At 44.8% G+C, this 23,647-nt stretch overlaps 1 protein-coding gene across 2 annotated transcripts; it reads right to left on the minus strand.

Annotated features, from left to right (window-relative positions):
- Nucleotides 1-248: 248 nt before the first annotated feature.
- LOC123732932 (uncharacterized) lies at nt 249-22,401 on the minus strand. Of its 2 annotated transcripts, none has more exons than XR_006763502.1 (8): nt 22,102-22,401; nt 3,397-3,426; nt 2,854-3,165; nt 2,126-2,430; nt 1,724-2,000; nt 947-1,267; nt 755-843; nt 249-627 (listed from the first exon to the last, which is right to left on the minus strand). XR_006763502.1 is itself a non-coding variant. In XM_045712252.1 (8 exons), the coding sequence occupies exons 6-8, from the start codon at nt 1,227-1,229 to the stop codon at nt 493-495; spliced, it is 507 nt and encodes a 168-aa protein (XP_045568208.1). In that variant the 5' UTR covers nt 1,230-1,267; nt 1,724-2,000; nt 2,126-2,430; nt 2,854-3,165; nt 3,397-3,426; nt 22,102-22,390; the 3' UTR covers nt 249-492. The 2 variants fall into 2 exon arrangements, 1 of the variants encoding a protein (XP_045568208.1); XM_045712252.1 differs by having other exon boundaries at nt 22,102-22,390.
- Between the last annotated feature and the right edge of the window lie 1,246 nt (nt 22,402-23,647).

Below are 23,647 nucleotides of genomic sequence, written 5' to 3' on the forward strand. Positions count from 1 at the left end.
CTACTCTCTTAAAATAATCCAAAACCCATGTTACTCCAGAACCCCATGTTACCCAAAACCCCATGTTACCCAAAACCCCATGTTACCCAAAACCCCATGTTACCCAGAACCCCATGTTACCCAGAACCCCATGTTACCAACCCCATGTTACCCAGAACCCCATGTTACCCAGAACCCCATGTTACCCAAAACCCCATGTTACCCAAAACCCCATGTTACCCAGAACCCCATGTTACCCAGAACCCCATGTTACCCAGAACCGCATGTTTCTCTGGTGGTAAAACCAAACTAAAAGGAATAATGGTGGTTACAGTCACTCCTTTTAGATTTCTTCCAAGGTTCTAGAAAGAGAAACTAATTCTGAACTTGTTATTAAACTTAGAATCACTTCAGGTTTGTCACCACATTTTAAACACCAGTCCACTGCTGAACATCCATTTAAAACACAAAACTGACCTAAGATCAGCATGTAGGGTCAGCTTCATTCTACTCCTACTCCGTCCCCTGGGCTGCTCTCTCCTCTCCCGGTCCAGCTTCAGCTCTGGAGCTCAGAGAGACCATCTCATTGGCATTGACATAAAGATCCATGCTGCTCACCCTGTTCACTCTCTTCTGCCTCCTGGTGGGCTAGGGAGACACAGCACCAACAGTCAGACATTTACTCTCTAGTATCTCCATTCTCTCTCCCTCCCTCTCCCCCTCACCCTCTCCCTCTAGTTTAAATGACTTGTAACGTCTGAGTAAATGTCTTTACCTTGTAGTACAGGTAGGAGGTGGTGATGCCTGTCAGTAGGATCAGCAGCACTACAACGTGTCTGATGATGAAGGCTGGCAGAGGAGAGGCTGCAAACAGAAACACCTTTGATGAGGGGACTGATCATCATCACATAGATCTGTGGGAAATCTGTCAATGACAAAGTTATAAGTCTGGTTCATGTTCAGTTACCTGTGATGGTGAGGGAGAGGAGCTCACTCTCAGAGGAGAAGTTATGAGAGAAAACATAATTGTCATAAACACATCTGTAGGTCCCTTGGTGGGAGTCATCTGCAGCAGGGAAGAGGAAGGCAGCGGAGTGATTGACAGCTGGCTGGGTCTGGGTTCTGTTGGAGCCGGTGAACGTGAGGAGGAAGGAGCCTCCTGGGTACTGTGGCTGAGTGGAGCAGGTGATGGTGAAGCTGTAGCCCCTGAACATCTCGGGCCCCTGGTGTCCCCTGGAGACCCCTCCCATTGAGTCAGTCAGGGAGATATCAGGCTGGACCAGGAGATCTGTAACAATAACAGAGAACAAGAGAAACCTCTTCAACTAGTTTCCTATAGATATGACAATAACATCAGCATGTAACAGTGCTAGCCACCCTCCCTCACAGGGCAACATGAGTAGTGGGCCTACAGTCACTGAGACAACATATGTTGATATCAGGCTTAAGCAGGACATCTGGAACAAGAGGAGAGAAAAAGAAAACGTAGCTCCTCAACTACTTTCCTCATTTAGATATGACAATAACATGACATGTGACAGTGGTAGTGAGAAGAGACGTTCACTGAGATAACACTCAAATACAAAGCATTCTGGGATATTTAAGTTGCATTTGATTCCTACTTGACTGAGTGATCTATTTAGTAAAGCAGACTGACAAGCTAAACAGTCATCATGAGAGGTGCAGAGGAAGTTGTATGAATGAAGGAAATCAGTTGAATATAATTACAATATCTTGTTATTACCTGAGCAGATCACTGTGAGTCCAGGATAGGAGATAATAACTTCTCCCACACTCCCTCAGTACAGGCTCATCCCCATTACAGATAACTCCAAACCCTCTAGTGGTGTTTCCAGGTAGAACTGGAACAGTGGAGCCACAACCCAGCTGTCTACACACTACTGCAGCTACACCCTCCTGGTCCCAGTCAGATCCCACAGTCCTCCACTCTCCCTGGTCGTACCACTCCACTCCACCAGCACAGTGACTGCCTCCTCCCACCAGCCTCACATCATCAGGCTCTGAGAAAAGAAAAGAGAGAGACAGTAATCTTACTATTTTCTCACTAAAACACACCTATATTGTCTCTCATATTCTTCACTCCAGGTGAGAAACAATGTTGATTGAGTGACAAACTGTTTCTTACCTGAGCAGGTGAGTCCAACAGCATTACCAGGTACACAGGTGTTGTTTTCTCTGTCTGAGGTGTCACAGTCCAGGAGAAGGGACTCTTTGCCTTTACACTGGAACTCTTTATCCCAGGTCTGACCCTCACCTTCTCCATAGAGCCCCCCTGTAGAGCTGCAGGAGCCCCACAGCCAAGCTCCCCACAGACTACCTCTGCATCCTGCCGGTCAAAGTCAGCTTCACACACTGAGGCCCAGGACTGATTGGACTTCACCTCCACTCTCCCAGAGCAGAGACCAGCTCCATCCACAAGCCGCACAGACTCTGGAGAAGAAGACTTGGTTGAACATTCAATCAGTTTTGTTGATGACACTGTCAAGGACTAAACACAAATATGTTGGATAAAAGATTGTAGTTTGCTATGTTTGATACTGTAAGAGGTAGAAATGGGTTCTTAGTCACTCAGGGTTGGGAATAATGCAGGCAGGAGACAGGAATAAGTTCACTTCACTTTATAGAAAATAAACAGCTGGACATCCATCAGGCAGCTTCACTTCAGTACCATCTGAACTACAATGATCTGCCCATGAACATCTCCCATAAACCAATATGACAAACACAAATATAATGTTTAAATACATCTGACATCTCTCCCTCTATTTAAATGAAATAAAAACACATAAAACATGATACATGGTAATATTGTATAATGTATAAATAAATCTCTCAATATGACCAGTCTCTTACCTGAACAGGTCACATGATGATAATATTCACCATAACAGTAACCAGGTCCATCTATGATGCCACACTGTCTAATAGAAGACTCATCTCCACTACAAATTCTAAATATTCTGACTCCTCTTCTTCCATCTTCAAACAGAGGTCCTCTAGATGCAGATACAGGATTCCCACAGTCCAGCTCTCTACACACAACCTTAACATCTCTCATCATGCTCCACCACCCAGGACATAGACCCAACCACTCTCCTCTGGAGAAGACTTCCACTGTCCCAGAACAGGAAGTGGTCCCATCCACCAGTCTGACTGAGTATTCAGCTGTAAACAGCAGAGAGGAAAACACAGTGGTGAGGACAGATGATGACAGTGATTCTGTTATTCTAACAGCAGTAGTGCTTTGTGGTTGACAAGTATTAGTAGTTCCATAAAACACTACTTGTTATTGGGGTTTAGAATGGTTTGTATGGACACATGAATTTCTCCATGTGGGATAATAAAGTTGACTAATATTGAACTGCTATAATCACTGTAGATTTATACTCTACCTACCTGGTGGACTGACGCTTTGAGCCTGGAGATCTGAGGAGAAAGAGAGAGACAGAGGAGAAAGAGAGAGAAAGAGACAGAGAGATAGAGAGAAACAAAGGAGAAAGGGAGGAGTCAGAGGAAGAGAGAGACAGAGGTTAAATGAACATCAACATGACCTTTCATGATGTGATGGGGAAGACAGGCTTATCGTTGGTATGGTGCGACAACACCCATGTGTACATACACTATATATACAAAAGTATGTGGACACCCCTACAAATTAGTGGATTCTATTTCAGCCACTCCCCTTCCTGACAGATGTATAAATCAAGCACTCAGCCATGCAATCTCCATAGACAAACATTGGCAGTAGAATGGCCTTAATGAAGAGCTCAGTGACTTTCACCTCTCTTCTCCCCTCTCCTCTCCTCTTCTCCCATCTCTTCTCCCACCCCTCTTTTCCCCTTCTGCCCCTCTCTCCTCTCTCCTCTCCTCTCCTCTCTCCTCTCCTCTCACTTTGCCCCCTCTCTTCTACCACTGTCTTGTACTCTTCTCCCCTACTCGTCTTCTAACCCTCTCGTCTCCTTTTCTTCCCCTCCCTCTACTCTTCTCCCCTCTACCCTCAACTCTCTCCCTCTCTTCTCCCCCTCTCCTCTTCTCCCCCTTTCCTCTCCTCTTCTCCCCTCTCCTCTCCTCTTCTCCACCTCTCCTCTCCTCTTCTCACTCTCTCCTCTTCTCTTCTCCGCTCTCTTCTGCCCCTCTCCACTTCTACCTCTCTCTCTTCTCTTCTCCCCTCTCTTCTCCCCCTCGCTTCTCCTCTTCTCCCCCTCTTCTCTCTTCTCACCCTCTCTTCTCCTCTTCTCCCCTCTCCTCTTCTCCTCCTCTCCTCTCCTCTCCTCTCCCCTCTCCTCCCCTCTCCTCTTCTCCCCTCTACTCTTCTTCCCCTCCTTCTCCTCTCCTCTTCTCCCTCCCATCTCCCTCTCTTCTCCTCTCCTCCCCTCTCCTCTTCTCCCTCTCTCCTCTTCTCCCTCTCTCTTCTCCACCTCTCCTCTTCTCTCCTCCCATCCCTCTCTCTCTCCTCTCTCCCTCTCCTCTCCTCTTCTCCCCTCTCTCTCCCTCTCCTCTCCTCTCCTCTTCTCCCCCTTCTCCCTCTCTCTTCTCCTCTCAAGTCTCCTCTCCTCTCCCTCTTCTCCCCTTCTCAACCAATCTTATCCACTATCCTCCCCTCTCCTCCCTCCTCTCCTCTACTCTTCTCTTCTAACCACTCTCCTCTCTCTCTCTATTCTCCTCTTCTCTCCCTCACCTCTCCTCTTCTCCCCTCTCTCCTCTCTTCTTCTCTCCCTCTCCTCTCCTCTTCTCCCCCTCTCCTCTCCTCTCCTCTTCTCCCCCCTCCTCTTCTCCCTCTCCTCTCCTCTTCTCCCCCTCTACTCATCTCACCCTCTGCTTCTTCCCCTCTCCTCTCTGCCCCCTCTCTTCTCCCCTTCTCCCTCTCTCCTCTCCTCTCTCCTCCACTTTCCTCCCCTCTCCTCTCTCCCCCTTCTCCCCTCTCCTCTTCTCTCCCTCTCCTCTTCTCCCCCTCCTCATTCTCCCCTTCTTCTCCTCTCCACCTCTCCCCCTCTCTTCTCCTCTTCTCCCCCTCTCTTCTCCCAATCTCTCTTCTCACCTTCTTCTCTCCCCTCCTCTCCTCCCCCTCTCCTCTCCTCTTCTCCCCTTCTGCCCCTCTCCTCTTCTCCCCTCTCTTCTCCCCTTCTCCCCTCTCTCTCCCCTTCTCCCCCTCTCCTCTTCTCCCCTCTCCTCTTCTCCCCCTCTCCTCTTCTTCCCCTCCCATCCTCCCTCTCCTCTCATCTTCTCCCCCTCTCCTCTCCTCTTCTCCCCTCTACTCTCCTCTTCTCCTCTTCTCCCCTCTCTTCTCCCCTCTCTTCTCCCCTTCTTCTCCCACTCTCTTCTCCTCTCCTCTTCTCACCCTTCTTCTCCCACCCTTCTTCTCCCCCTCTCCTCTTCTCTCCCTCTCCTCTTCTCCCCTCTCTTCTCCCTCGCTTCTCCCCCTCTCCTCTTCTCTTCCCACCCTCTCTTCTCCGCTTCTCCCCTCTCTTCTCCTCTCCTCTTCTCCCCCTCTCCTCTCATCTTCTCCCCTCTCTTCTCCTCTCCTCTTCTCATCTTCTCCCCCTCTCTTCTCCTCTCCTCCCCTCTCCTCTTCTCTCCCTCTCCTCTCCTCTACTCCCCCTCTCCCCTCTCCTTCTCTTCTCCCCTTTCCTCTCCTCTCTCCCCCTCTCCTTCTCTTCTCCCCTCTCCTCTTCTCTCCCTCTCCTCTCCTCCCCTCTCCTCTTCTACCCCTCTTCTACTCTTATCCCCCTCTCCTCTTCTCCCCCTCTCCTCTTCTCCCCACTCCTCTTCTCCCCACTCCTCTTCTCCCACCCCCTTCTTCTCCTCTCCTCTTCTCTTCTCCCCCTCTCTTCTCCTGTTCTCCCCCTCTCTTCTCCTCTTCTCCCCCCTCTCTTCTACTCTTCTCCCCCTCTCTTCTACTCTTCTCCCCTCTCTTCTACTCTTCTCCCCTCTCCTCCCCTCTCCTCCCCCTTCTCCCACTCTCTTCTCCCCTCCTCTCCTCTTCACCCCCTCTCCTCTTCTCTCCCTCTTCTCCCCTTCTCCCCTCTCTTCTCCTCTCCTCTCCCCCTCTTCTCCTTTTCTCCCCTCTCCTCTCCTCCCCAATCTTCTCCTCTCCCTCTCCTCTTCTCCTCTCCCTCTCCTCTCCTCTTCTCCTCTCCTCTCCTCTCCTCTTATCCCCCTCTCCTCTCCCTCTCCTCTCCTCCCCTCTCCTCTTCTCTCCCTCTCCTCTTCTCCCCCTCTCTTCTCCTCTTCTCCCCCTCTCCTCTACCCCGCTCTCTTCTCCCCTCCCTCTCCTCTTCTCCCCCTCTCCTCTCCTCCTCACCTCTCCTCCTTCTCTTCTCCCCCTCTCCTCTTCTCTACCTCTCCTCTCCCTCTCTTCTCCCCTCCTCTCCTCTTCTCCCCCTCTCCTCTCCTCTCCTCCTCCTCTCCTTCTCTTCTCCCCCTCTCCTCTTCTCTCTCCTCTCCTCTCCCTCTCTTCTCCCCCTCTCCTCTTCTCTCCCTCTCCTCTTCTCTTCTCCCCCTCTCTTCTCCTCTTCTCCCCCTCTCTTCTCCTCTTCTCCCCCTCTCCCTCTCTTCTCCTCTTCTCCCCCTCTCTTCTCCTCCCTCTCCTCTCCTCTTCTCCCCCTCTCCTCTTCTCCCCCTCTCCTCTCCTCTTCTCCCCCTTTACTCTCCTCTTCTCCCCTTCTCCCCTCTCTTCTCCCCTCTCTTCTCCCTTCTTCTCCCCCTTTCTTCTCCCACCCTTCTTCTCCCCCTCTCCTCTTCTCTCCCTCTCCTCTTCTCCCTTCTCTTCTCCTCGCTTCTCCCCCTCTCCTCTTCTCTTCCCACCCTCTCTTCTCCTCTTCTCCCCTCTCTTCTCCTCTCCTCCCCTATCCTCTTCTCTCCCTCTCCTCTCCTCTTCTCCCCTCTCCCCTCTCCTTCTCTTCTCCCCTTTCCTCTCCTCTACTCCCCCTCTCCTTCTCTTCTCCCCCTCTCCTCTTCTCTCCCTCTCCTCTCCTCTCCTCTCCTCTTCTCCCCTCTTCTACTCTTATCCCCTCTCCTCTTCTCCCCCTCTCCTCTTCTCCCCACTCCTCTTCTCCCCACTCCTCTTCTCCCACCCCCTTCTTCTCCTCTCCTCTTCTCTTCTCCCCTCTCTTCTCCTCTTCTCCCCCTCTCTTCTCCTCTTCTCCCCTCTCTTCTCCTCTTCTCCCCCTCTCTTCTCCCCTCTCTTCTCCTCTTCTCCCCTCTCTTCTCCCCCTCTCTTCTCCTCTTCTCCCCTCTCTTCTCCTCTTCTCCCCTCTCTTCTCCTCTTCTCCCCTCTCTTCTCCTCTTCTCCCCTCTCTTCTCCTCTTCTCCCCCTCTCCTCTACTCTTCTCCCCCTCTCCACTACACTTCTCCCTCTCTTCTCCCCTCTCCTCTCCTCCTCTCCCTCTCCTCTTCTCTTCTCCCCCTCTCCTCTTCTCTACCTCTCCTCTCCCTCTCTTCTCCCCCTCTCCTCTTCTCTTCTCCCCCTCTCTTCTCCTCTTCTCCCCCTCTCTTCTCCTCTTCTCCCCTCTCCCCTCCCCTATTTTACGAGGAAAGTCGCATAAAAATTGATTTTAAACAGCGTTTGACATTAACTTCTTGTTAACATCTCTCTGGGCTAGGTGGCGACAGACAGACAGACAGACAGACAGACAGACAGACAGACAGACAGACAGACAGACAGACAGACAGACAGACAGACCTAATCAGTGATTCATTTAGAAATACATTTCATATAAAGTAATTTCCTTTCACAATGCAATGCTCACAAGACTTTCATATGATTCTCTTCTCATTTGTTTAAGTACATTTGACCATCACTTAATACAACAACCTTACAGTTTTTCCTAATTGTTTCCACACTAAAACTGGCCCATGAGGACCAATGACCCAAACCTGTAACTAATTTATCAGAACCAGACACCACATCTACAATACTACTGGAACATGAGGACCAATGACCCAAACCTGTAACTCATTTATCAGAACCAGACACCACATCTACAATACTACTGGAACATGAGGACCAATGACCCAAACCTGTAACTCATTTATCAGAACCAGACACCACATCTACAATACTACTGGCCCATGAGGACCAATGACCCAAACCTGTAACTCATTTATCAGAACCAGACACCACATCTACAATACTACTGGAACATGAGACACAATGACCCAAACCTGTAACTCATTTATCAGAACCAGACACCACATCTACAATACTACTGGAACATGAGGACCAATGACCCAAACCTGTAACTCATTTATCAGAACCAGACACCACATCTACAATACTACTGGAACATGAGACACAATGACCCAAACCTGTAACTCATTTATCAGAACCAGACACCACATCTACAATACTACTGGACCATGAGGACCAATGACCCAAACCTGTAACTCATTTATCAGAACCAGACACCACATCTACAATACTACTGGAACATGTTTAGCTTTACACTCAGATTTCAATTCTACAACAAACATTTGGCAAAACACAACACACAATTCTCTACCTTTGGCACAACCTTCACAACTAAAATCTCTTGTGTGTAAATGTCACGTCCTGACCAGCAGATGGAGCTATTGTATTAGTTTTGGGGTCAGGACGTGGCAGATTTTGTGTGTGTGAATGTTTGTGTTGGTGATTGGGACTTCCAATTGAAGGCAGGTGTGTTGAGTTGCCTTTGATTGGAAGTCCTATATAGGTGTGTGTGTTTTTCTTTGGGGTTGTGGGTAGTGTTTTTGCACTGCGTTTAATAGCCTGCAGAACTGTTGCACTGTCGTGAGTATCTCTTATTGTTTTGTCAAGTGGATGCTTTACTCCTTTTTTGTAATTAAAATATGAGTATCCATATTCCCGCTGCGTCTTGGTCCTCTTCTCTCCAGTACGACATTTTCTGTGACGAGTACGACATTTTTTGTGACAGAACTACCCACCACCAAAAGACCAAGCAGCGGACGAACGAGGAGGAAGGATGGACCTGGGAGGACAAGTTAAGGGAACCCGAGAGGCAGCCCCAATAAAAAAAATTGGGGGGGCACAAGGGCTGTTTGACGGGGCAAGGATGGAGCCCCAGGCCAGCTCCCCGCACTAGCCCTGAGGTGCGTGTCTCCAGGCTGGCACATCCAGTACCAGCCCCACGCATCAGGCCTCTAGTGCGTCAGCCCAGCCTCGCCAGTCAACAGTCACCAGAGCTGCCCGCCAGTCAAGAGTCACCAGAGCTGCCCGCCAGTCAAGAGTCACCAGAGCTGCCCGCCAGTCGTAAGTCACCAGAGCTGCCCGCCAGTCGTAAGTCACCAGAGCTGCCCGCCAGTCAAGAGTCACCAGAGCTGCCCGTCAGTCAAGAGTCACCAGAGCTGCCCGCCAGTCGTAAGTCACCAGAGCTGCCCGCCAGTCAAGAGTCGCCAGAGCTGCCCGCCAGTCAAGAGTCGCCAGAGCTGCCCGCCAGTCGTAAGTCGCCAGAACTGCCCGCCAGTCAGGAGATGCCAGAGTGGCCCGACTGCCCGGAGATGCCAGAGTGGCCCGACTGCCCGGAGCCGCCAGAGTGGCCCGACTGCCCGGAGCCACCAGGGTGGCCCGACTGCCCGGAGCCGCCAGGGCGGCCCGACTGCCCGGAGCCGCCAGAGCGGCCCGACTGCCCGGAGCCGCCAGAGCGGCCCGACAACATTAGAGACTCATTGATGTTACCAGTAATATACTAGTATTACTCTGTAGAAACATTAGAGACTCATTGATGTTACCAGTGAACTTTACTATTCAGCAATTACAGTGTTTACTGTCATTTCATAGAATCAGGGAGTTGGATGCAAGTCCCATCCTCCAGGAACTCATATTCATAGATGAGGCTGGAATCAATTTAGCGACGAAGAGGAGGAGAGGAAGGAACATCCTTGGCCAATGCATCATCATTGAGGTACCTGTCCAGCGCAGGGGAAATGTCACCATAATATTATGTGCAGCTATGAGCCACTATAGGGTCCTCCACCACCATGCCACCCTTGGACCAGACCACACCGCCCATCTCCTTCATTTCCTCAACACCTTACATGACAGTCTTTACCAGCCAGAGCAGAGAGGGTCAGGTGATCCTGAGAAGCTAATGTATGTTCTAATTTGGGACAGCGTGAGTTTTCATCGGGCTGCTCAGGTCAACTGGTTACCGCGGTAGAAGATTAGGATGAAGTTAAATCCATTTAACCAGTTTAACCAGTTTAACTAGAAACTATTTAGTAGGTGTCATGATGTGGCCCTTTCTGGGTATAGATCGTGGCATCCCCTCTCTCTCACTCACTCTCTCCTACACCCAGGTTCTGTTACCTCAGGCCATAAATACCTGGTGGAGACTCTCTCCCCCTGGTCATGCAGAGAGAGACACAGAGATAAAATGATTTCACATGGCGAACTCCTAAATCCCCAAAATGGGAATTTGAAACAAAATGTCAACTTGTGGGAATGGTCCGTGGACACTTAATTAAGGGACGAGTGTGGTGACGAGTGGGTTAGGTCAGGGTGTGATATGGGGCTGGGCATTCTATGCATTCTATTTCTTTGTTTTGGCCGAGTATGGTTTCCAATCAGAGGCAGCTGTCAATCGTTGTCTCTGATTGGGAATCATACTTAGGCAGCCTTTTCCCACCTGTGTTTGTGGGTAGTTGTTTACTGTTTTGTATTTTGTACCTGACGGAACTGTTGGCTTTTCATTTTGTTATTTTTGTTCGAGTGTTTCTTTGTTTAATAAATCATGAGCACTTACCACGCTGCGCTTTGGTCCTCTTCTCATTATGACGAAAGCCATTACAAAATGTTAGCCTCTCTGGGCTAGGCGGGACGAATTCGTCCCACCTACGTAACAGCCAGTTGAATCCTGTGGCGCGATTTTCAAAACCTTTGAAATGCTATTACTTCAATTTCTCAAACATATGACTATTTTACAGCTATTTAAAGACAAGACTCTCGTTAATCTAACCACACTGTCCGATTTCAAAAAGGCTTTACAACGAAAGCAAAACATTAGATTATGTCAGCAGAGTACCAAGCCAGAAATAATCAGACACCCATTTTTCAAGCTAGCATATAATGTCACAAAAACCCAGAAGACAGCTAAATGCAGCACTAACCTTTGATGATCTTCATCAGATGACAACCCTAGGACATTATGTTATACAATACATGCATGTTTTGTTCAATCAAGTTCATATTTATATCAAAAACCAGCTTTTTACATTAGCATGTGACGTTCAGAACTAGCATACCCCCCGCAAACTTCCGGGGAATTCGCTAACAATTTACTAAATTACTCACGATAAACGTTCACAAAAAGCATAACAATTATTTTAAGAATTATAGATACAGAACTCCTCTATGCACTCGATATGTCCGATTTTAAAATAGCTTTTTGGTGAAAGCACATTTTGCAATATTCTAAGTACATAGCCCAGGCATCACGGGCTAGCTATTTAGACACCCGGCAAGTTTAGCACTCACCATAATCAGATTTACTATTATAAAAGTTTGATTACCTTTTGTTGTCTTCGTCAGAATGCACTCCCAGGACTGCTACTTCAATAACAAATGTTGGTTTGGTCCAAAATAATCCATCGTTATATCCGAATAGCGGCGTTTTGTTCGTGCGTCCCAGACACTATCTGAAATGGTAAATCAGGGTCGCGCACATGGCGCAATTCGTGACAAAAAAAATCTAAATATTCCATTACCGTACTTCGAAGCATGTCAACCGCTGTTTAAAATCCATTTTTATGCCATTTTTCTCGTAAAAAAGCGATAATATTCCGACCGGGAATGTCCATTTAGCTAAACAGAGGAAAGTAAACAAAGCTTTCGGTCGACGCGGGCACGAGCCTGAGTCTCACAGTACTGTAACCAGCCACTACCCAAACGCGCTACTTTTTTTCAGCCAGAGCCTGCAAAGCCACGATTCTGTGTTTTGCCGCCTTCTGAGAGCCTATGGCAGCCGTAGGAAGTGTCACGGGACAGCTAAGATCCTCACTCTTCAATAAACAGAGACAAGAAGAACGACACCTTGTCAGACAGGCCACTTCCTGCATGAAACCGTCTCAGATTTTTGCCTGCCAAATGAGTTCTGTTATACTCACAGACACCATTCAAACAGTTTTAGAAACTTTAGGGTGTTTTCTATCCATATGTAATAAGTATATGCATATTCTAGTTACTGGGTAGGAGTGGTAACCAGATTAAATCGGGTACGTTTTTTATCCGGCGGTGTAAATACTGCCCCCTAGCCCTAACAGGTTAAACTTTAACTCAAATCTTTTATCATCTACAACGTTGATTTACGGTCATTTCAATTCAAATTACTACACTTGATCAACAAGTTTTGTTTTATTTCATAACATTTATGGTTATGTCCAAAAAAAAAGTTTTGTCAATTTAATTATTGTCTTTTGTTTGCATGTGAGCATGTCTTTTTTGTCGGTTCTGTCAATTATGAGTGTGTGGTGGGTCATTTCTTTACTATCAAATGAGTGGACAAACTTATCACACAAGTCAGAGTTATACTTAAACTAAATCTTTAATAATGAGAGCTTTGCAATAGCAGTGACTTGTCAACGATTCACCATTTCTAATGATCCGTTGAGAGTGGCGAGACAAAAGTACAAAGGTCTTTTATAGCCAAGATAGACCCCTTTCAACCTACTTGATGAACAACAGATACAGAGAATGTGTCACAAGGTTAAGACTCCAAACTGGAACCATCTCTCCCTGGTACGGTATAGAGCGGAAACATTAACTCCTTCTCTTGAATGCTCTTTAGGTTTCAAAGACATCGTAAATCTCCTGTCAGTGTTATCTCCCAGAGGCCCATCCTGAGTAGAACACACACACACAATAGTGAACAGAATACTCTGTTCTGTCGAATAAAACAACCATTTGATGCAATACAAGCATTATAACATAATCTTGCAGTTTTTCCATGACATATGACACATGCATCAGTACGCATAGAAGTAGGCAACTTTTCCTGGTTGTTAGTGGGTTCTAAAAGTGGGGATGTTTCATAGTATTTCTGATTATCTTAACTTACCAGAACCAATGCACCATTTTGTTTTTCAGAAAACCACAGAACCACTACTGTAATATAGTTCTACACTCTTAACATAGCAGCACCACATTTGGTTTTTATCAACCTCAGACTTAAATAGCAGTGTTCCAAGAACCTCCACCAGGGGAACTGTAGAATCCTCAAACGGTCCACCACCTTCTCCCAAACTGTCTTCACATACAAACCAATAAAGACATGGAATGGCCTCACCTCAACATGGATCTAGTCTAATCAGACATGTCTCACCTCAACATGGATCTAGTCAATAGACGTCTCATCAACATGGATCTAGTAATAGAGTATTCAACATGGATCTAGTCCAATCAGACATGTCTCACCAACGTGGATTAGTCCAATCAGACATGTCTCACTCAACATGGATCTAGTAATCAGACGTGCCTCACCTCAACATGGATCTAGTCCAATCAGACATGTCTCACCTAAATGGAAAAAACGTGTCTCACCTCAACATGGATCTAGTCAATCAGACGTGTATAAAGGATTAGTCCAATCAGACGTTCACTCAACATGGATCTAGTCCAATCAGACATGTCTCACCTCAACATGGATCTAGTCCAATCAGACATGTCTCACCTCAACATGGATCTAGTCCAATCAGACGTGTTTTTTAATGCAACAGAATAAACAGTAAAAAACATGACATTTCAATAGGAGTAATAACTTATCTCTGTACACTCTTCTGATGAGATACTATTTAATGCTGAGTTTGGACACAGGTTTTTATAGGAACACTAAGGCACCTGGACCACATATTGAGATGTGCCTTTTGTTAAGTAAATCAGCTGTTACAAGGTGACAGTTGTAGGACTAAGTAGCCTAGGGATTGGCGTCCCGTTAGCTGGACAGTTGTAAATTACGCAGCGTTTTGTGTCACGATCGCAGATTTTAGAGAAACAACAAATATCGGTACATACAAGTGTCTTATATTGGCTGAAAGTTTAAATTCTTGTTAATATAACTGCACTGTCCAATTTACAGTAGGTGTTATGGCGACAAAATACCATGCTATTGTTTGAGGAGAGCTCCTAACCACTGTCACGTCCTGACCCTTGTAAGAGGTCATTTTTCCATAGTAGAGTGGTCAGGGCGTGACAGGTGGTTGCTTTGGGTGTTTTTGGGTTGTTCTATGTTTTCTATTTCTATGTTTAAGTTCTAGTCTTTCTATTTCTATGTTGGGATTGTTTGGGTTGATCTCTAATTGGAGGCAGCTGATCCTCGTTGCCTCTGATTAGAGATCATATGTAACCTCTCTAGGGTATGTGGGACGAAATCGTCCCACCTACTCAACAGCCAGTGGAATCCCGTGGCGCGATATTCAAATACCTTAGAAATGCTATTACTTCAATTTCTCAAACATATGACTATTTTACACCATTTTAAAAACAAGACTCTCGTTAATCTAACCACACTGTCCGATTTCAAAAAGGCTTTACAACGAAAGCAAAACATTAGATTATGTCAGCAGAGTACCCAGCCAGAAATAATCAGACACCCATTTTTCAAGCTAGCATATAATGTCACAAAAACCAAAACCACAGCTAAATGCAGCACTAACCTTTGATGATCTTCATCAGATGACACTCCTAGGACATTATGTTATACAATACATGGATGTTTCGTTCAATCAAGTTCAATCGAGTTCATATTTATATCAAAAACCAGCTTTTTACATTAGCATGTGACGTTCAGAACTAGCATACCCCCCGCAAACTTCCGGTGAATTTACTAAATTACTCACGATAAACGTTCACAAAAAACATAATTAGTTTAAGAATTATAGATACAGAACTCCTTTATGCAATCGCTATGTCCGATTTTAAAATAGCTTTTCGGCAAAAGCACATTTTGCAATATTCTGAGTAGATAGCTAGCCCGTGATGGCGAGCTATTTTGACACCCACCAAGTTTAGCCCTCACCAAACTCAGATTTACTATAAGAAAAATTGGATTACCTTTGCTGTTCTTCGTCAGAATGCACTCCCAGGACTTCTACTTCAATAAGAAATGTTGGTTTGGTTCAAAATAATCCATAGTTATGTTCAAATATCCTGTTTTGTTCGTGCGTTCAAGACACTATCCGAAAGGTGACGAAGGGTGACGCGCCCGACGCGTTTCGTGACAAAAAAATTCTAAATATTCCATTACCGTACTTCGAAGCATGTCAACCGCTGTTTAAAATCAATTTTTATGCGATTTTTCTCGTAAAAAAGCGATAATATTCCGACCGGGAAACCTTGTTTTCGTTCAAAGACGAAAAAATAAAAACACGGTGTCGGCTCGTGCACGCGCCCCCAGTCTCATTGTTCTCTGATCGACCACTATCCAAATGCGCTACTGTTTTTCAGCCATGGCCTGCAAAGGCATCATTCAACGTTTTGCCGCCTTCTGAGAGCCTATGGGAGCCGTAGGAAGTGTCACGTTACAGCAGAGATCCTCAGTTTTCAATAAAGAGAGTGTAGAAGGCCAAGGAATGGTCAGAGAGGGCACTTCCTGTAAGGAATCTTCTCAGGTTTTTGCCTGCCATATGAGTTCTGTTATACTCACAGACACCATTCAAACAGTTTTAGAAACTTTAGGGTGTTTTCTATCCAAATCAAACAATTATATGCATATTCTAGTTTCTGGGCAGTAGTAATAACCAGATTTAAATCGGGTACGTTTTTTATCCGGCCGTGCAAATACTGCCCCCTACCCGAGAGGTTAAGTAGGGGTTTTTCTTCCTGGGTTTTGTGGGTAGTTGTTTTCTGTTTAGTGTATGTTCACCTGAAGGATCTGTTGTCGGTCATTTTGTTGTTTTGTTAAAGTGTATTCATTAAAAAGGAAATATGAGCACTTCACACGCTGTGCCTTGTTCCCCTTTGTACGACCGCTGTTACAACAACAAAACACTTTTTCAGCACGATAAGTTTGATAAATTCACCTCTGAAGGTGAAATGTGTACTTACATTCTGAAATCTTGCTCTGATTTATCATCCAAAGGGTCCCAGAGATAACATGAAGTGTCGTTTTGTTAGATATAATCATTTTTCTTAACCTGTTAGGGCTAGGGGGCAGTATTTGCACGGCTGGATAAAAGAAATGTACCCGATTTAATCTGGTTACTAATCCTACCCAGTAACTAGAATATGCATATACTTATTATATATGGATAGAAAACACTCTAAAGTTTCTAAAACTGTTTGAATGGTGTCTGCTGTGAGTATAACAGAACTCATTTGGCAGGCAAAACCCTGAGACATTTTCTGACAGGAAGTGGATACCTGATGTGTTGTATTACCTTTAAACCTATGCCATTGAAAAACACAGGGGCTGAGGAATATTTTGGCACTTCCTATTGCTTCCACTAGATGTCACCAGCCTTTACAAAGTGTTTTGAGTCTTCTGGTGGGAGATCTGACCGAACAAGAGCCATGGAACGATGATGGCCCATTAGACACCTGGCGCGCGAGTTCATGTTGGGTACCCTCGTTCCAATACGGTATAAAAGAGAATGCATTCGTCCACCTTGAATATTATTCATGTTCTGGTTAAAAAGGCCCTAATGATTTATGCTATACAACGTTTGACATGTTTGAACGAACGTAAATATATTTTTTCCCCTCGTTCATGACGAGAAGTCCGGCTGGCTTAGATCATGTGCTAACAAGACGGAGATTTTTGGACATAAATGATGAGCTTTTTTGAACAAAACTACATTCGTTATGGACCTGTGATACCTGGAAGTGACATCTGATGAAGAGAATCAAAGGTAATGGATTATTTACATAGTATTTTCAATTTTAGATCTCCCCAACATGACGTCTAGTCTGTATCGCAAAGCGTATTTTTCTGGGCGCAGTGCTCAGATTATTGCAAAGTGTGATTTCCCAGTAAGGTTATTTTTAAATCTGGCAAGTTGATTGCGTTCAAGAGATGTAAATCTATAATTCTTTAAATGACAATATAATATTTTACCAATGTTTTCTAATTTTAATTATTTAATTTGTGGTACTGACTTGACTGCCGGTTATTGGAGGGAAAACGATTTCCTCAACATCAATGCCATAGTAAAATGCTGTTTTTGGATATAAATATGAACTTGATAGAACTAAAAATGCATGCATTGTCTAACATAATGTCCTAGGAGTGTCATCGGATGGAGATTGTAAAAGGTTAGTGCATCATTTTAGCTGGTTTTATGGTTTTGGTGACCCTGTCTTTGAATTGACAAAACATTACACACAACTCTTGTAAATGTACTGTCCTAACATACTCTAAATTTATGCTTTCGCCGTAAAACCTTTTTGAAATCGTAAAACGTGGTTAGATTAAGGAGATGTTTATCTTTCAAAGGGTGTAAAATAGTTGTATGTTTGAAAAATTTGAATTTTGACATTTATTTGGATTCAAATTTGCCGCTCTTGAAATGCACCTGCTGTTGATGGAGTGCACCACGGGTGGGACGCTTGCGTCCCACCTAGCCCATAGAGGTTAACCTAAAAAGGTCCATATAGCATGCACGATCAATTTTGTATTTCGACTCGTTCAATTTGCAAAGAAAGGAATCTGTGAATTTCAGCCTAAACGTTGTTTCAACGGGTCAAATCATGTTCATATCCTCAGAGATCCTAGAAGGTAACAAGACTTCACAATTTAATTAGGGGTGTAGTATATCCTATAGGACACCATATTTGGTTAGTGAGCGACGCCTTCATGGCACGTCGATAACGCGGGTGGCCATCACTTGAAGGACTGAATCTTTGTCAAATAAGCACCAATCGGGGTCAAACAAAGATAGCTAGAAGGCCAATGAGCTGGGCTTTACGGGAGCATCCGGAAACCCTGTCTCGGTCGCAAAATGTAGGCGCTAACCTTTTGTGACAGCATGCCTTTTCCTTTTGGACAAAAATTTGAAGGATATTCAGAGTTATGAAGTTATGAAAACTGGTTGTTTGCAAATGTTGAACTTGTAATATGGCTATTAATACTTGGAAAGCTAAATCAAAGTCCAAGTATACAGATTTGACAATATTCTTGCAGAAAAATGCAATATGAATGTGACTGTCTCCTTCACGATTTGCCCAAATGTACCTGGGGACTTCACACTAAAAGTTGTGTAGTTCAGTCATACTTCAAGTTATCCATCTGAAACTTTGTACATACATTGCTGCCATCTTGTGTACACTATCAGAATTACAACCAGAGTGATGGCTAGAACTATGACATTTCTCTTGCATTTCAAAGATGCTGGTAAAAAAAGATTGGTTGGTTTTTTTCTTTGTATTTTCTTCTACAAGGTCTATTGTGGTATATTCTTCGACATTCAATTCACATTTCCACAAACTTCAAAGTGTTTCCTTTCAAATGGTACCAAGAATATGCATATCCTTGCTTCAGGGCCTGAGCTACAGGCAGTTAAAGGAAAAAGGGGGCTATCCCTATTAAACACTTAGCTGAATTGTCAAAGCCTGAGGTCACCCAAAGAAAAGTAATCCAGAACTTGCTCTTGTAAAGAATTACAAATCTACCACTTTCATATAAACACCTGGATACACAGCAGAACATCTACATTGAATCCATCCACCAAACATCCTGATTTGTTTTAATGAACACTTTTTATGACACTAAAATAACCTTCAACTACAGTATATATGAATGGATTAATGTCACTGTTACATTATATAGGCTACAGTAAGTTATATTCTTCCAGTTTAAATAACTGGCTCTCCCACCATCTAGAATCACCAGGTCTGCTTGCAGATGAACAGAATGTCTTGGAAAGACAGACCTTTAGACCTCATAGGCCTGTCCAATACATTGTTGATTTTTTATTATTTATACTTTAGTTACAAGTTGGGATTTAAATTGATGTACACTCCATGATGTCTCAGTGAAAAAATGATATATTATGTATTATATATTTAATTTAGTTATGAAAACAATTTCGAAAACGTCACTCAAATCCAGTTAAAATGTATATAGAGGTATTAGTCTCATGCTACAGTATATAAATGATATTGTTCCATTTTAAACAGCCTAACAGGCTCTCCCACCATCTCTAATGATCTGGTCTGCTTGATGATGAACAAAATGTAGACCACAGCATGATTATTATATGACTACCACATCTCTGTACCCCCCACACACAATCCATGTTTGATGCTCTTTTCATTTACAATTGAACCCTTAGAATAACATTTAACCCTTAGAAACCATTTAACCCTTAGAATACCATTTAACCCTTAGAATACCATTTAACCCTTAGAATACCATTTAACCCTTAGAATACCATTTAACCCTTAGAATACCATTTAACCCTTAGTCAACCATTTCAGTGAACCTGTAGAAATCTAATTAACGTTAAAAAACAATCCCATCAAAATCCATCTGTTAAACTAGAGATATTTATTACATCTCAATCCAGCACATCCACCAATATCTCCATTCCTCATCTGAGGTGAAAGGTCCCAGAGCTAGAGCTGTGTTTGTCAGACCTTGAAACTTTCAGAAAATGGGTCTTCTCACGCAAATGTCTGTAACATCCGATCAGTTTGGCCTGTAAACTATGGAAAGATGAGACTCAGGAACACGATGATGTTCTCCGTTTTGCTCTACGACCCCATAAGCATCGTCTGAAGTCATACAGTCCATCTGCCAACTTCTGTCTGTAGTGTCAGAACCGTTTGGACAACACACTAACATGACCCCACTATGGAAAGGTGAGTCTCTCAGGAACACGTACAGGTTGTTATGATCTAGGACACACTAACATGACCCCACTATGGAAAGATGAGTCTCTGCAGTGGAACACGTACAGGTTGTTATGATCTAGGACACACTAACATGACCCCACTATGGAAAGGTGAGTCTCTCAGGAACACGTACAGGTTGTTATGATCTAGGACACACTAACATGACCCCACTATGGAAAGGTGAGTCTCTCAGGAACACGTACAGGTTGTTATGATCTAGGACACACTAACATGACCCCACTATGGAAAGGTGAGTCTCTCAGGAACACGTACAGGTTGTTATGATCTAGGACACACTAACATGACCCCACTATGGAAAGGTGAGTCTCACAGGAACACGTACAGGTTGTTATGATCTAGGACACACTAACATGACCCCACTATGGAAAGGTGAGTCTCTCAGGAACACGTACAGGTTGTTATGATCTAGGACACACTAACATGACCCCACTATGGAAAGGTGAGTCTCTCAGGAACACGTACAGGTTGTTATGATCTAGGACACACTAACATGACCCCACTATGGAAAGGTGAGTCTCACAGGAACACGTACAGGTTGTTATGATCTAGGACACACTAACATGACCCCACTATGGAAAGGTGAGTCTCTCAGGAACACGTACAGGTTGTTATGATCTAGGACACACTAACATGACCCCACTATGGAAAGATGAGTCTCTCAGGAACACGTACAGGTTGTTATGATCTAGGACACACTAACATGACCCCACTATGGAAAGGTGAGTCTCTCAGGAACACGTACAGGTTGTTATGATCTAGGACACACTAACATGACCCCACTATGGAAAGGTGAGTCTCTCAGGAACACGTACAGGTTGTTATGATCTAGGACACACTAACATGACCCCACTATGGAAAGATGAGTCTCTCAGGAACACGTACAGGTTGTTATGATCTAGGACACACTAACATGACCCCACTATGGAAAGGTGAGTCTCTCAGGAACACGTACAGGTTGTTATGATCTAGGACACACTAACATGACCCCACTATGGAAAGATGAGTCTCTCAGGAACACGTACAGGTTGTTATGATCTAGGACACACTAACATGACCCCACTATGGAAAGGTGAGTCTCACAGGAACACGTACAGGTTGTTATGATCTAGGACACACTAACATGACCCCACTATGGAAAGGTGAGTCTCACAGGAACACGTACAGGTTGTTATGATCTAGGACAGCTGGCTGAGAGGGCCCTTGTGTAACCGGCTGGCTGAGAGGGCCCTTGTGTAACCGGCTGGCTGAGAGGGCCCTAGTGGAGCCACCTGGCTGAGAGGGCCCTAGTGGAGCCAGCTGGCTGAGAGGGCCCTAGTGGAGCCAGCTGGCTGAGAGGGCCCTAGTGTAACCAGCTGGCTGAGAGGGCCCTAGAGGAGCCAGATGGCTGAGAGGGCCCTAGTGTAGCTGGCTGACTGAGTGGGCCCTAGTATAACCAGCTGGCTGAGAGGGCCCTTGTTAACTGCCTTGTTCAGGAGCAGAACGGCAGATGTTTATCTTGTCAGCTCGGGGATTCGATCTAGAAACATTTCAGGTACATGCTCAATGCTTTAACCACTAGGCTACCTGCCGCCCCTATAAACAAGAAGGTTATTTTGGGCTCGCTACAGAAGGCTACATCAAACCGCTGATACAGTACTGGAATACATTTTTTCATTTTTTTTATTTTTCAGGTGGTGCTGCAGCCTACTTCCTTCGGCTATGCTCTGTCCACTCCCCTCCTCTCCTCTCTCTCTCCACTACTCTCTCCTCTCCCCTCCCCTCCTCTCTCTCCCCTCCACTCCTCTCTCCTCTCCTCTCCCCTCTTCTCTCTTCCATCTCTCTCTCGTTCTCTCTCTCTTCCTGACATGTAGCATCAGGCCTGTTGATCTTGACCCAGGTCACAGACCTCTGGCATCGACACTCCTCCCTTCTCCTGCTCTAACATCAGACCAATATTAAATAGATACATAAAATATACTCTCATTCATTTACATAGAGACAGATACAGTCAATCATTGACACACTGAATATACAGCAGTCAGATGCATGACACCATCACAACTTAACTGACATTAGTGCCTGTCCCCAGATGGACGGTTAGGCTACAGTAAAGTACATTTACAGGTGATCACATCATTGTCCTGCTTTGAGACACATTTTTACTGTCTGCTTCCAGTTGCATGTTATTTTACTAACCCTGCAAATGGTAACATATCTTACAATATCAAAACATATCTCAGTAAGTGTCACAAGTGTATGTTTGTATTTCAGCATCCTACCTGTGTTCCAGAAGAGGATCAACAGGATCATCACTGCAGGTATCATACCTGTCTCTAACTGGGGCTCCACTGAGCTATACAGTCTACTGTCGTAGAGAGGACTGAAGAATGGAAAATACTGCTATGCTATATGACTTCTCTCTCATTACTTCCTTATTTCAGTGGTGTGAAAAACTTCTCTTAGATCAGTGGTTGAGCTCAGCTAAATAGAGCAAACTGATCTGTTCTGAAAACACCCACAGGAAACTGTTGACAGAGCAGCAGTTTCACAAACAGTTGAAGTTGGAAGTTTACATAGACTCAGGTTGGGGTCATTAAAACTCGTTTTTCAACCACTGCACAAATGTATTGTTAACAATCTATAGTTTTGGCAAGTCGGTAAGGACATCTACATTGTGCATGACACAGATCATTTTCCCAACAATTGTTTACAGATTATTTGACTTATAATTAACTGTATCACAATTCCAGGTGGTCAGAAGTTTACTTATACTAAGTTGACTGCACCTTTAAACAGCATGGAAAATTCCAGAAAATGATGTCATGGCTTTAGAAGCTACTGATTGGCTAATTGACATCATTTGAGTCAATTGGAGGTGTACATGTGGATGTATTTCAAGGCCTACCTTCAAACTCAGTGCTTCTTTGCTTGACATCATGGGAAAATCAAAAGAAATCAGCCAAGTCCTCAGAAAATAAATTGTAGACCTCCACAAGTCTGGTTCATCCTTGGGAGCAATTTCCAAATGCCTGAAGGTACGACGTTCATCTGTACAAACAATAGTACGCAGGTATAAACACCATGGGACCACGCAGCCGTCATACCGCTCAGGAAGGAGACGCGTTCTGTCTCCTAGAGATGAATGTACTTTGGTGCGAAAAGTGCAAATCAATCCCAGAACAGCAGCAAATGAACTTGTGAAGATGCTGGAGGAAACAGGTACAAAAGTATCTATATCAACAGTAAAATGAGTCCTATATCGACATAACCTGAAAGGCCGCTCAGCAAGGAAGAAGCCACTGCTCCAAAACCGCCATTAAAAAGCCAGACTATGGTTTGCAACTGCACATGGGGACAAAAATCGTACTTTTTGGAGACATGTCATCTGGTCTGATGAAACAAAAATATAACTGTTTGGCCATAATGACCATTGTGATGTTTGGAGGGAAAAGGGAGGCTTGCAATTCAAAGAACACCATCCCAACCTTGAAGCACGGGGTGGCAGCATCATGTTGTGGGGGGGCTTTGCTGCAGGAGGGACTGGTGCACTTCACAAAATAGATGGCATAATGAGGATGGAAAATGATGTGGATATATTGAAGTAACATCTCAAGGCATTAGTCAGGAAGTTAAAGCTTGGTCGCAAATGGGTCTTCCAAATGGACAATGACCCAAGCATACTTCCAAAGTCGTGGTCAAAGTCAAGGTATTGGAGTGGCCATCACAAAGCCCTGACCTCAATCCTATAGAAAATTTGTGGACAGAAGTGGAAAAAGCGTGTGCGGGCAAGGAGGCCTACAAACCTGACTCAGTTACACCAGCTCT

This window comes from Salmo salar, unplaced genomic scaffold, assembly GCF_905237065.1.
Source record: "Salmo salar unplaced genomic scaffold, Ssal_v3.1, whole genome shotgun sequence".
In the NCBI taxonomy this organism is placed as follows: domain Eukaryota; kingdom Metazoa; phylum Chordata; class Actinopteri; order Salmoniformes; family Salmonidae; genus Salmo; species Salmo salar.